The sequence below is a fragment of the Dromiciops gliroides genome, chromosome 4 (assembly GCF_019393635.1).
Source record: "Dromiciops gliroides isolate mDroGli1 chromosome 4, mDroGli1.pri, whole genome shotgun sequence".
NCBI lineage: Eukaryota > Metazoa > Chordata > Mammalia > Microbiotheria > Microbiotheriidae > Dromiciops > Dromiciops gliroides.
This window is the reverse complement of record NC_057864.1, coordinates 1,240,214-1,255,269: the sequence shown is the minus strand read 5'-3', so window position 1 is coordinate 1,255,269 and position 15,056 is coordinate 1,240,214. Positions and strand designations below refer to the sequence as shown.

At 42.8% G+C, this 15,056-nt stretch overlaps 1 protein-coding gene across 1 annotated transcript in view; it reads left to right on the top strand.

The window, feature by feature from the left end:
- ST6GALNAC5 (ST6 N-acetylgalactosaminide alpha-2,6-sialyltransferase 5) overlaps positions 1–15,056 on the top strand; it is a 235,257-nt gene that overhangs the window by 189,578 nt on the left and 30,623 nt on the right. Inside the window, exon 3 of the mRNA XM_043999504.1 lies at positions 12,012–12,421. Within this exon, the coding sequence (XP_043855439.1) occupies positions 12,012–12,421 (410 nt within the window). The remainder of the gene's footprint in view (positions 1–12,011; positions 12,422–15,056) is intronic.

Here is a 15,056-nt window from a genome sequence, read left to right as displayed (position 1 = left end):
CATGTAGGTCCTTTTCCCTTATTTATGACCTCTTTGGGAAACGGTAGTAATATTACTGGTTATGCATAGCCCCATAGCCCTTTGGGCATAGTTCCAAATTGCTCTCCAGAATGGTTGGATCAGTTCACAATTCCACTAATTGGGCCCTTCAGAATTTACAAGTCATCTGATCCTTTAATAGAAGCTGCTAAATCTTGTGTTGCCTTCACTCTGGCTCCAGAATATTTGAATTGTTTCTTTCTGGTTTCTTACAGTATTTTCTTCTTGACCTGAGAGCTCAAAAATTTGGCCATAATATTCCTGGGAGTTTTCACTTTGGAATCACTTCCTGTATATGATCAGTAGATTCTTTCCATTTCTATCTGATCCTCTGGTTCTAAGATATCAGGGTAGTTTTCCTTGATGAATTCTTGAAACATGATGTCTAGGGTTTTTTTTTTCTGATTATGGTTTTCAGGTAGTCCAAGCGTTCTTAAATTATTTTTCCTGGATCTATTTTCCAGCTCAATTGTTTTTTATGAGATATTTTACCTTTTCTTCTATTTTTCTTCTTTTTTATCTTATTTTATTTTTTCTTTATGTTTCATGGAGTCATTAGCATCTACTTGCCCAATTCTAATTTTTAAGGAATTTTCTTCAGTGAGCTTTTGTACCTCTTCTTCCATTTGGCCAGTTCTACTTTTTGAGTATTTGTTTACTTTAGTTAATTTTTAGACCTCCTTTTCCATTTGGCCAATTCTTCTTTTTAAGGAGCTGTTATCTTAAGTGAATTGTTGTACATCTTTCCCCCCCATTTTTGTGCTTACTTTACCAAGCTGTTAACTTTTTTGAATTTTTCTCTTGCATAATTCTCATTTCTTTTCTTTTACCTCTCTTATTTGACTTTCAAAATCCTTTTTGAGCTTAAGGAGTTCTTTTTGGGCCTGACACCAATTTATAATCATAAGTTTCCCCCAGCAGAATGGGTGGATGAGAACAATTTGTTCCATTGGCCATGAAGGTGGTAGAAGCAGGCACTGTGGTGCTTAGAGTTTAGTCAGACAACAAAGAAGTCAAGGGACCCATTGCATTCTGGGCCATCACCAATCATCTTGACTTTTGTCTAATGACTCTGGAAGAGAGAGTAAGGCTTATGACTTTGTACAACTCTGCCTCACTTAAATCCAGTTCATGCATAAGATATCCCCTTGTGATGTCACTGGTCATCTTTGAAAATGAGGTATGAACAACAGTGACACTGGGCAAGTCGCTTAACCCTGTTTGCCTCAGTTTATTCATATGTAAAATGAGTTGGCAAAGGAAATGGCAATGCACTCCAGTATCTCTGCCAAGAAAACCACAAATGGGCTCAGAAAGAGTCAGAAACAACTGAAAAATGACTGAACAAAAAAATTCTCTTTACATATGTGCCTAGCACAGTGCCAAGCACATAGTAGGGACTTAATAAAAGCTTATTGATGGATGGATTTCCCCTCCCCTTCCCCCATGTCCTCCTTTGAACTGTTCCTTATATCAATAAAGTGTAATCCAGCAAACAAACTTGTACACTGGCCACAACCCAGGAGCCATGTCTCATTGCATCCACCTTGTTACTGGTCCACCACCTCTCCAAGAAGAGTCATAATTCAAGCTAGTACATCAGTCTCCTGAACTCAGGACTGGTCACAGCAACATTTAGACTTCAGATTGGTTCACAGTAGTCTGGCTCCTTCCTGTTGCATCAGCTGATAAGGCTCCCTGCATTTCTTTGCATTCTTCACAGATATCATGCCTTAGACATATAATGCAATGTTTTTATCCATTCTCCAGTCAATGGGTGTTTTATACTTTGGTGCCAGTTTTCCAGTTCTTTGTTCACACACACACACACATATAAGATATTGCTAAGGGGCAGCTAGGTGGCACAGTGGATAGAGTACCAGCCCTGGATTCAGAAGGACCTAAGTTCAAATCCAGCCTTAGACACTTGACACTTACTAGCTGTGTGACCCTGGGCAAGTCACTTAACCCCAATTGCCTCACCAAAAAAAAAAAGATATTGCTAAAATATTTCTGTACTTTAGCTTTTTCCTTACAATATTCCTGGGAGCTAAGTCTCTATATCTCTCCAAGTCTCAGTTAAAATCCCATCTTCTGCCCAAAGTTTTGCTCAATCCCTCTTTATTCTCGTGCCTTTCCTTTGTTAAGTATTTCCTACTTATCCTGTACATGGTTTTTACATAGTGGTTCACATGCATATAAATTGCATATAAACATGCAGAGTTGTTTGCATGAGCTTTTCTAGGGCAGAGACTATCTTTTGCCTTTCTTTGTACTCCAGTGGTTAGCATAGTTAGTGCTAAGTGCATAGTAGGTTATTTTAAAATGTTAACTATTTACCGACTCCAAGTTCTAATTCAGCCATTTTGCAGATGAGAAAAAATGAAGCTTTTAAAGAGTAGTTATTGAATTGGAGTAAAGTCACACAGCAAGAAAATCAGCAGTGAACCATAAGACTTGGTCTTCTCCTCCAGTATGGTGCCTTGGGGAAAGTACTGTAGATTTAGCATTAAAGGAAATGGATTCAAGTCCCAGCTTTGTCACTTGCTTCCCATGTGGCATCAGGCAAGTGACTAAGCCTCTTTGGGCTTTAGTTTTATCATCTGAAAAGTCAAGGTGGGTATTAGATGACCTCTAAGATCTCTTCCAGCTCTAAGTCTATGATCTTAAGGGAGGGAACTGAGAAAACACTCCTGGGGAATATGCACACTGAGGAGCTGAGAAGAGGTTCAGGGTCTAGTAAAGGAGGCAGAGAAGGAATAATTAGAGATGTAAGAGGGGAAGCAGGAACACAGTGTCACTAGAGCTAATTGGAGTGAACAGAAAACACCCAGGATGAAAGGGCAGACAACTACAAAGAGGCCAAGGAGAAGGAAAGTCAAAAAAGGCCAGCAGATTTGGAGAAGAGAAATGACACTTCTGTAGATGAAGGGTGAGGTTGGCTCACTAAGGCTGGAGAAGAAAGTGGAGGCAACACGTACAGACAAGTTTCACCAAAAGTTTATCAATGAAGGAAAGAGAGATGACATGGAACCTGCATGGGCCAAAAGTATAAACAAACAGATTTCCAGAACTGGTAGAAATGAGCATGCTCATAGACAGAAGGATTCCACTTTTGTTTTTGGATCCCCAGAAGCAAATGGAGTGCCTGGAACATAGAAGGTGTTTAAAAAATGCTGGTGGGTGGCTGACTAGCTGGCTGGCTGGATGGGTGGATGGGTGGATGGATGAGTGGGTGGGTGGATGGATGGGTGGGTAGGTGGGTGAATGGATGGATGGATGGATGGGTAGGTGGATGGAAGGAGCCTATGATAAGAGAATGATTGAAATGTGCAAGAGAGTTGGGGTGACTGGTGAAATAAGATTCTAGAGAAGACTGAAGGGAGTCAGATGCAGGGCGTGGGGAGAGGCCCTAAAACCATGGGAGACTCAACACAATATAGCTGAAAGGACCCTAAGCCTACAAATGACCTAAAGTCTTAGCCCGGGTTCAAATCCTACTCCTACCACTTGCTGTCTGTGTGACTGTCATCTCCTCAGGCCTCAATTTCTTCATCTCAAAAAATTGAGGGTTGGACTTAATGAGGTCCTTAAAAGGCTGGAGCTGGAACCCTACAATCTCTAGGAAGCAAAAGAAAGCTTTCTTCTACGGATGATGAATAAAACAGAGGAATGGGAGTAAAAAGGGATGCTAAAGAGTTCTAAGGAATGGAGTCTTGGGGAGATCCAGCTGTGGACTTTGGTCTTCTAAGGGAAGTAGGTAAGTGCAGTATAGGCTTGGGGGATGGGCCAGTTGAAGAGATGGCTGGTGGTTTGTTACACTCCTAAGCATTACTATCAGCACCCTCTCTTTCTCCTTTAACCTCATTACTATCTTATCCCTTTCCCAAGCAGGGCCCCCCCCTAGCCAAATGTCTAGGAGCACTCAAGGGAAAATCCATGTAACTACTGCATTAGGAAGTCTGGCTCAACAAGGCTTGAATATTTCTACCCATATCATTAAGCCCCTGAGGATAGTACAAGTGAGGATATGGGGTAGAAAGCAGTTTCTTCTTTCTGTGCAAGACTGAAAATATAAAAACCCAAGAAACAGGGCCACAAAATTGTTTAATTTTCAGTCATTCAGCCTCCCAAGACATCATCAGTTTCTCTGAATGCAGAAAATGGAATTCATTTCCTTTTTCTCTGGACGTGACTCATCCTCCAGGATGTGCTCTACTCCTCTGCTGGCAAATAAGTGTAGCATTATGTTTAGCATGGCTATTGTCATTTTATTGGCACTACTTACTGAAATGCACTTAAGGCAGGACTCAGACTTCTCTGTCTCACTCTCCCTCTCCCTCTCCCTCTCCTCTCCTCTTCTTTCTCTCCCTCCCTCCTCCCCCCCCTTCTCCCGCCTACCTCTCTCTTTCCTTCCTCCCTCTCTCTTCTTCTGTCTCTGTCTCTCTGTCAGTCTCTCTCTGTGTCTCTCTATCTCTGTGTCTCTCTCAAGTTAGAGCCCAGCTCTGAAATTAACCAGAATCCTTCAGAAGAGCCTTAGGGAAGAGGACAATACCAAATGTGGAATGTTAGTGTTCTGTAAGGGGATCCAGTCTGGCATAATGGAAAGCCCCCCAGAGCAGCTCTGAATTGGCCCAATGAGGGCAGAGGATATGGTCTTGTAGGTGCTTGTTCTAGTGACAGGCCAAGCAAGTCACCCTCCAACAAGTTTCAACAGCAACCAATCTATCAAGAAGCATTGATGAAGTACCTACTGTGTGCTCAGCATTGGGATAGGTGCTGGGGATATAAGAACAAAAGTGAATCAGTCTCTGTCCCTGGAGAGTTTACATTCTAATGGAAGAGGATGGATGGATGGATGGATGGATGGATGGATGGATGGATGGATGGGTAGATATAGATAGACATAAATTATATAGATATAGATGCAGATATAGAGTTAGAGAGAGATGGTAAAAATATAGATGAGATAGAGATTGATATAGATATGAATATGAATGTGGTTATGAATGATATATATATATACACAGATATATATATAGATAGTCATGGACATGGATATGGATATGGATGTGGATTATGTAGCTATAGTAGAAAGAGCTCTGACTCTCTAGTCAGAGGAAGTGGGTTCAAATTCTGCCTCTGATGCTCACTACCAGTGTGACCTTGAGTAAGTTCCTCAACCTCTCTCAACCTCAATTTCCTCTATAAAATGGTCTATTATGCCAATATTAGCCCCTTCCTCCCAGGGTTGTTGTGAGACTCAATGAGATAATAAATGTAAGGCTATTTGCAAACCCTAAATTGCTAGATAAACACTTGCTATTATTGTTATTATGTGCACAATGCTAAGTATATTTGAGCCTCACAATAACTCTGAGAGGTAGATGCTGTTGCATATTGGGACGCCGAGACCAAGAGAGGTTAAGAAACTTACCCAGGGTCACACAAGGAGTTAGTGAGTAAGTGGGACTTGAAGCGCTATTATTCAGACTCACCGTCCAGTACTCTCTCTACTCTGTTTTAAATGTTTGGTCAACTGAACCTGATTCTTCAGTATGCCAAGGGTTTGAAATGTCATGTTTGTGGACACAGATCACAGATCACAACCTGCTATGATTTCATAGAGTCTAGATTTCTGATAAGATCATAGGCAGAACTTCTGCTTTTCAACTTAAAAACAAATTCTTTCCAAATTAACCAGGATGGTAATGAGGAGGAGAAGTGATGGATAAGAACGGATTAAAGGAAGTAGGGTCATTTAACCGGAAGATGTAGAGACATCAGAAGCCAGGATGGTTTTTGTCAATTATTCAAATGGTTGTTTTGTGGAAAATGAATCAAAACTGCTGTCTGTGACCACAGGGCAAAATAGGAGCCATGGATGGGGGAGGCTTTAACTCAAGATAAGCAAAAAAAAAAAATCCAAATCCTTAGAGCTTTTCAAGAATGGAATGGGCTGAGTCAAGCAAAGCCGGCATGGTCCTTTGTCAGGGACCTGGCAGAATGGACCTGTCCAGGTCCTGACCGGACCACTTGGTCTCAGTGCTCAGTTCTGAGGTTCTGGGCTTCTGGGTTCTTGCATAAATTGGAAAGTTGGACTTGGTAAGCTCTGCTGTCTAAGGTTCTACTGTTCTAGGGTCTAAGGTTCTACTATTCTAGCCCCATTCATCTACATCCCATGCTGGTGGCCTCTCTCCTTAGCCTGGTGGCCTCCTGGAAAGAGGGCAGAGTTACTGACATACATCACTTTGTAAAATTACCTAAACAACCCAATCGTCTGCTCCAAGTCTTCCTATCATTATTCAGTCTGGGGCTTATTGGTCTTGGCCAGAGGCCCTAATTATATTATCTTCAAACAGCAAGTAAACAATATTTCCCACTGAACCTGAACAAGGAAATGTTTGATTTGACAGACTTGGGCATTCCAAAATTGAACTGTTTGTGTGCCAGGATGTTTGAAATGAGCATTGCTCAAAATTCCCAGATGTAGCTCTGACCCTGGCTCTGGGCACATTTACCCAGATGGCACATCCTAGTCTCATGATGGGTCCGACGCAAACACATGCCAGCTGTACAATGCACAAGAAGACATCAAGTGCAAGATGTTAGGGCTTAGATGTCATCTCCCACTTAGTCTGAATAAAAGAATCATAGATTTAGACCTGGAAGGGACCAAGACGCCATCTAGCCCAAAGTGCTCATCTTATAGCCCAGGGATGTGGCTAACCCTCAGGAGAAGAGAACTGGGCTTTGAAAGGGGCTGCCTAGAATCCAAAACCAGCACTCAGCATGGAGAAAAGGCATCTTATCACAGACATGGACTAAGAGCTGTAATATAGAAATATGGAAGGTTCAAGATGATTCATGAGAGAACTTCTGGTGTAGGAACTGCCTCCCACTACTACATGTCAGCCATCTCAGACAAGGAAGCTCAAGTGAAGGCATTAGCAGAATCACAATGATATTAAATGTCTGACCCAGAGTCAGAGGGTATGAATGCAGATCTTCCTGGCTCTGAGTCCAAGCTGTATCCACTCCATCAAGGTCCCGCCTCAGATTATACAGTAAACTTTTGAGAATGAGAGCCCCCAGATGCATACTATTTTTATTTTTATTGTTTTTTGTTTGTTTCTTCTTTCTTGTGGGTTTTTTCCCCTTTTGTTCTGATTCTTCTCTCACAACATGACGGATATGGAAGTATGTTTAACAGAATTGTAATGTATAACCTAAGCTAAGTGGCACAGTGAAGAGAGCACTGGCCCTGGGGTCAGGAGGTCCTTAGTTCAAATTCGGCCTTAGATACTTGGGACTTAGCAACTGTGTGACCCTGGGCAAGTCACTTAAGCCCAATTGCCTCAAACATCTAGGGTCATCTCTAGCCATCCTGATATATATCTTGCCAATGAACCCAGATGACTCCGGAGGAGAGAGTGAGGCTGGTAACTTTGCACAGCCCTCCCTCACTTAAATCCAATTCACTGCAAGTCATAACATCACCCCCTGATGTCATGGTCCTCTTCAAAAACAAAGGACAAATGGGGCAGCTAGGTGGAGAAGTGGATAAAGTACCGGCCCTGGATTCAGGAAGACCTGAGTTCAAATCCAGCCTCGGACACTTGACACTTACTAGCTGTGTAACCCTGGGCAAGTCACTTAACCCTCATTGCCTCACAAAAAAAAAAAAAGAACAAAGGACAAACAATGACAACAATGTATAACCTATATCAGATTGCTTGCTGGCCTTAGGAGGGGGGATGGAATGGAGGGAGAGAGAAAAATTTGGAACTCAAATCTTACAAAAATGACTGTCGAAAACTATCTTTACATGTAATTGGAAAAAAAGAAAATAAAAATACCTCTTACTTTAAAAAAAAGAAAATTAGAGTCTCCAAACATTGGTTAGATGCCCAGTTTGTGCATAGCACAGTGCTACCTTCTGGGGTAGCCATGAACATGAAATAAGTTGTTGTCCTTTCCTTCAAGGAGCTTACAATCTCAGGAAGATTTTCATTTTTCCAACAAACCTGGGATCTCATCCATCATATCCATCCCATCATTGCACATCCAAAGCACTACTTCTCTTCCAAATGACTCTGTGGAAAATCCACCCCAAGTACCAGTGGCTTTCCTCTGGATTTGAGAAGATAACTGCAGAAGAAGGTGGAAGGCAATGGTGTGGTGGGTAGAGGACTTGCTAGAGAGCCAGAAAAATTTGGGTTCAAGACCTACTGTTTCTGTGTCTTTTCTCTGTGACTCCAGGCAAACCATAGCCTCTTGGTGCTCCCAGAAATGTTCTAGGGGGGCAGCTAGATGGCGAAGTGGATAGAGCACTGGCCTTGGAGTCAGGAGTACCTGAGTTCAAATCCGGCCTCAGACACTTAACACTTACTTAGCTGTGTGACCCTGGGCAAGTCACTTAACCCCCATTGCCTCACTAAAAAAACAAACAAACAAACAAACAAACAAAAAAAGAAATGTTCTAGGACCAGACCTTGGAGAGATGCCAGTTTTCATTGGTAGAGAAAGACTCCAGGCCACATTTCCCTTCACCAAGTGAAATAACAGGCTTAGATAAACAAAAAAGTAACACAAATCATCATGCCTTCAAATAGAGGAATAGGAGAGGCAAAAGAGAGGGATCCCTTCTACCTCTCGATACAGGAGCTAGGTCTGAAAAGAGGAAGATTAGTGTTCGAACCAGAAAAGCTGTCAGAGCTGTGGGAACACACTGTTCCAGGCAAAGGGAAAGGCAACATCAAAGGTCTAGAGGCAGGAGAAGATGGGGCAAGGTCAGAGAGGTCATTACCTTGGCCAGAAGTTTAAAAATCAAGCCACACAAGCTAGCTCCAGAAAATCAAAGAAGCCTAAATGGAATTTAACTCATTGATTCATCAAAGTATTTCTGGTCAGACACAGCCAACCTCTTGAGCCCCCAAACCATGTGCCAGACCCTTAACAAAGTAATAATAAGAACATGCACACAAAGACCTGCCAAGCACTCTGCATGAGCTCTCATTTGATGCTCAGGGCTATTCTGTGAGTTAGGTGCTATCAGTCCCATTTTATAGATAAGAAAACAGAAGCTAAGAATTGAGTGACTTAAGCCTTAGAAGAAACAATCCAGAAAGCTGAAGGGTGAGAATCCAGCCTTGTTGGAATCTGCAGACCTTGAAAGTCAGGTGAGGAGTAGGATCACAAAAGCACTCCAGAAGATTTCATCCCTGTGCCTCCTCTGGCGAGCCGTTCCAATTCCCCCAGTTAAAAGCACATTCCCCCCATTCTCCTGCAATTTCTTTGTACATGTTTGTCTTTATTTCTCTTCTACATGTTGGATTTTCCCAGTAGAGTAGGAACACCTTGAGGGCAGGAATTGTTTTGCTCCTGTCTTTTTGTCCCCAGTACATGGCTCAGACATAGGAACAGACATAGGGACTGGACCTGTGATTGCTGTGTGAGAAAATGGCTCCTAGTCAAGCAGGTCAAAACTTTCTCTGCAGCTTATAGACTCAAGATGCCCAGGGTCAGACACCTAGAACTGAGACGTCTTTCCATAGCAATGATATTTAAACCCACAAGAGGGAGAAGAGAGAGAAGGGAATCCAGGACAGACAGAACTTTGGGGAACACTCACTGTTTGGGGTGGGATGTGGGTGATAAAATGGAAAAGAAAACTGAAGGGCTTGCTGAAAAGATCACTGTAACCCAGGAGGGGTCAGTCAATAGTGTCATTGTCGAGTTTGAGGCAGCAAAGAGATCATGGAGATTGGGAGATCCAGTGTGTTCACTGCCTTTCCCAGCTTAGTGCCATCTGCAAATTTGATGAGCCTTCCGTCCATCCCTTTATCTAAGCAGGTCATGGATAGAAGTGCAAAATGGCACCAGACCAAGCACAGATCCTGGGGCACCCCACTGGGAGTTTCCTTCCAAGTAAATGTTGACCCATTTGAGTCTGGCCAACTTCTAAATTCATCACCCTGGGCCACCGACCATCTGGCCTGCCATCTCTTCATCTATACCACAAGAATGTCATGAACTGCTTTACCAAACCCCATGTATCCCGAGTCCGGTCCCCTGACTGTAGGCCACACTATCTGCTGTTGTCACATGAAAGGCCTGGAGCGGTTGGCCTTTGCGGTTCCTTCCCGCTATGAATCTGGAGAACAGAAGAGAGGGACAAGGCTTGAGGTTTCATTGGCAGAAGGAATGCCTGTGTAAGGAAACACCTGCCAATGCCACATCCTCTGAAACTTTTAGGCCTTGAGTCGCCTGCTTCCCTGAGATGTGGAAGACTAGCAGAGGGTGACCAGAGACAGAACATGTAAAAAGCAGAACTTGAATCCAGGGTGTTTTTTTTTTTTCTGGCTTTGAGGATAGCTCTCCAGCCACTCTGACACACATTGTGTACCTTGCACATAGTAGGCACTTAAAAAGGGTGTATTACAAACAAAACCAAGCCAACCAAGGTTATAAGGAAAGCAGAAAGCTGGGAAACAATTTTTACAGCCAGTGTTTCTGATAAAGGCCTCATTTCCAAAATATATAGAGAACTGAATTAAATATATAAGAATATAAATCATTCCTCAGTTGAGAAATGGTCAAAAGATATGAATGGGAAGTTTTCAGATGAAGAAATTAAAGTTAAATACAGCCATATGAAAAATGTTCTCAATCACTACTGAATAGAGAAATGGAAATTAAAGCTACTTTAAAGTACTGCCTCACATCTATCCGATTGGCTAATATGACAAAAATGGAAAATGTTGGAGAAGATGTGGCAAAATTGGAACACTAGTGCACTGTTGGTTAAGTTGTGAGCTGATCCAACCATTCCAGAAAACAATTTGGAACCATGCCCAAAAGGCATACCTTTTGACCCAACAATACCACTACTAGGTCTATATCCCAAAAAGATCATTTAAAAAGGGGAAAGGACCCACATGTACAAAAATATTTTTATCTGCTCTTTTTGTGGTGTCAAATAAATGGAAATTGAAGGGGTGGCCATCAATTGGGGAATGACTAAACAAGTTGTGGATTTGAACGTAATGGAATACTATCATGCTGTAAGAAATGATGAGCAGGTAAATTTCAGAAAAAAAACTGGAAAGACATGAATTGATGCTGAGTGAAATGAACAGAACCAAGAGAACATTATGCACAGTATCAACAACATTGTGTGATGATCAACTGTGACAGGCTTAGCTCTTCCCAGCAATAAAATGATAGGAGACAATGCCAAAAGTCTCATGAAAGAAAATGCTCTCCACATCCACAAAAAGAATGATGAAATCTGAATGCAGATTAAAGCAGACTATATTCACTTATGTTGTTGTTTTTTAGTTGTTTCTTCTTGGGTTTTTTCCTTTTGTTGTGATTCTATTCTCACAACATGACTAATGTGGAAATATGTTTAACATGAATGTAATGTATAACCTATATCAGATTGCTTGCTGTCTTTGAGAGGGGGGAGGGTAAGAGAAAAAATTGGAATGCAAAATCTTACAAAAATGAATGTTGAAAACTATCTTTATATGTAATTGGAAAAAATAAAATACTAATAGGGGAAGAAAGGGGGGATGGGTGCTAGAGCCAGATCCCATCTGCTCATCAGAGACAATTGCTAGATCTTTAGGGTGAGCATTTGTATTTTGGAAACTGACAAATGCTACAAATCAAGGCTCAAGTTATTATCTTATTGATTCTTTAGATTTAAGAAAATGTTGGAGAAAATGGTAATGATGCCGGTTAAAAATGAAGTGTGTCCTGCATACATTTTTCCCCCGGGAAATCTGGTTGTTAAATGTTTCCAAGCCCAACCCTGGCACCTAATCAATATTTATAGAACAACACTGAATGGAACCCCAGCCTCCCTCAGCGCGTGGGCACCCAGGACAGTGCCCCCTCTCTGCTGGGGATGACCCCTGTTCCTCCCATTAACAGTCTCCGTTTGTTTCTCTCATGCTTTACAGTCCCTGAAGATGCACTGCAAAGACTGTGCCCTGGTGACAAGCTCAGGGCACCTTCTGGGGAGCCGGCAGGGAGAGCGCATTGACCAGACCGAGTGCGTGATCCGCATGAATGACGCGCCTACCCGCGGCTACGGTGGGGACGTGGGCAACAAAACAAGCCTCCGAGTCATCGCCCACTCCAGCATCCAGAGAATTCTCCACAAGCGACAGGAGCTCTTAAACGTGAGCCAAGGGACAGTGTTCATCTTCTGGGGGCCCAGCAGCTACATGCGGAGGGATGGCAAAGGGCTGGTCTACAACCACCTCCAACTGATGAATCAGGTCCTCCCTCGCTTAAAAGTCTTCATGATCACGCGTCACAAGATGCTCCACTTCGACGATCTCTTCAAGCAGGAAACTGGCAAAGACAGGTAAAGGAGTTCAAGCCCAAGAGGGGTCCTTGAGAACCAGGCGCCTGACGCCTCACGGCTGGGTGGGCAGCTTCATTCCAACTCGGACGTGCTGTGATTCTGTGACAAGGAAAAATCTCGGGTCTCTCATTTACATGAGAGGAGCCAAAAAACACTGGGCCCGTTTGGAAAGCTTTTCCTGAGCATGAGTCATGGGGTCTCAGCTTCAGAACCATGGAAAGGTAGGGCTGCTTTAGAAATTCCCTGGCGTGGCAGGTTAGAGCTGCAAGGGACCTCAGGGACCATCCACCGCAGATCCCCGCCCCACCCCCAACACACAGAGTTTACAGATGAGGAAGCTAGAAACTGAGTCTCAGAAGTGACCGTCTGAATCGGAATTCGAAAGCAGGTCATCCTGGTCATCTCTTAACAGAGAGTGTTAGGTGGGTCGTGTGATGTCCACAGCTAATTAGGGGCAGATCAGCAACTAGAAACAATCAATTCATCCAGAAGCATTTATTAAGCACCATGTATGTGCCATGAACACCAAAGCCAGACCCAAACAGTCCCTCCCTTTGAGGACCTTAGGTGGGAAACCTCTGAGCATAGATGAAGTCCCTCCTATGTGCTAAGCACTGTGCTAAGTGCACTGCCACACTGCTTCCAGCTGTGCCTGCTCCTCTGCTGTTATCCCATTAAACTGTGGAGTGGGAGATGTCACAGTGACAACCAACTTGGAGACCCTCCACCCAAAGCTGTAGGCCATGCTCAGGAGATCTAGGTGCCCCCTCCCCTATTTAGGAGGCATTGGCACACCCTGATAGGGAATCCAAGGGCCTGGGTTCAAATCCCAGCTGTGCCACAAACTTCCTGGACTCCCAACCCCCTAGGCCAATCACTTTTACTTCTCTGGGCCTCAATTCCTTATCTGCAAAATGAGGGAGGGAGGAGAAGATGCCTAAGGCTCTTCCCCTCTAATCCATGACCTCAGGAACTCTGGAGCTGCCAGATGGAGACTTCTGCTACATACCATCTATGAAAGAATGAACCATGGGTAGCAGCTGTCTTTTCTTTTTTTTAAAAAAAGAACCCTTAGTGATTAGGATGACTTATTTCATCATTGGGGGGGGGGGTTAAGGATTTTATTTCCTCTTCAGTTTGTATTTTTGTTTGTTTGTTTAGCAACAAACATTTATTTTATTTTCCATTTACATGTAAGGGTAGTTTTCAACATTCATCTTCATAAGATTTAGAGTTCCAAATTTTTTTTCCTCCCCCCTCTACAAGATCGCAACCAGGTTATATATGTACAATCCACAAGTGTTCTTTTTATCAGTTCTTTCTATAGGGGTGCATAGTAAGCTTCCTCATTAGTTCCTTGGGATTGTCTTGGATCATTGCACTGCTGAGAGTAGTTAAGTCATTCACAATTGCTCATTGAACAATACTGCTGTCACTATGCACAATGTCCTCTCAGCTCTGCTCACTTCACTATACATCGATGTTCATTAGTCTTTCAAGGTTTTTCAGGGATCATCCTATTCGTCATTTCCTGTAGCACAAGACCATTCCACTACAATCATATAACACAGCTTTTTCCATCATTCCTCAATTGATGGACATTCCCTTGATTCTAAATTCTTAGCCTCCACCAAGAGCTACTATAAATATTTTTTGTACAATTTTCCCCCTTTTCTCTTTTTCATGATTACTATTGTTAACTGTTTCCCTTCCATACTATTCCCTTCCCATAATATTTATTCTATTATCCATCTTCTTTCATCCTATCACTCTTCAAAAGGGATTTGCTTCTGTCTGTCCCCTCCCCCACTCTGCCCTTCCTTCTTTTGCCCCTCTCTCTTTATCCCCTTCCCCTCCTAATTTCCTACAGGGTTATAGAGATTACTCTACCCAATTGAGTGTGTACATTATTCCCTCCTTGAGCCAATTCTAATGAGATTGAGGTCTTTGAGCCAATTTTGATGAGTGCTAGGCTCATTTACCGCCCAGATTAAATAGATTACTCCACCCAGTTGGGTGTGTGTGTGTGTGTGTGTGTGTGTGTGTGTGTGTGTGTGTGTGTGTGTTAGTCCCTCCTTGAGGCAGCTCTGGTGAGTTTAAGATCTTTGAACCTTTTCTGATGAGTATAAAATTAATTTACTTCCCTGCTCCTCTTCCATCTCTTCCCCCACTCCATAAACTTTTTCCTGTTACTTTCATGTAGGACTTCACTTCTGCTCTTCCCCCTCCCCCAGTGAATTGCCTTCACCCCTCAATTTAACCCCAAAGATTTTATCATCTAGCTAAGTGACACAGTGGACACCTGGACCCAAGGAGATCCCAGCCAAAACCCGGCCTCAGACACAAGACAGTCGCCCACTGTACGACCCCAGGTTATGTCCCCCAGCTCCAATTTATTTTATGGTTCTCTAGGGTCTTGTATTTGAAAGTCAAATTTGTCATTCAGTTCAGGTCTTTTCATCACAAATATCTGAAAGTCTTCTTTTTCATTAAAGTCCCATTTTTTCTGCTGAAAGATAATGATGAGTTTTGCTGGGTAGGTGATTCTTAGTTGTAATCCCATTTCCTTTGCCCTTTGGAATATCATATTCCATGCTCTCTGGTCCTTTAATGTAGAAGCTGCTAGATCCTGTGC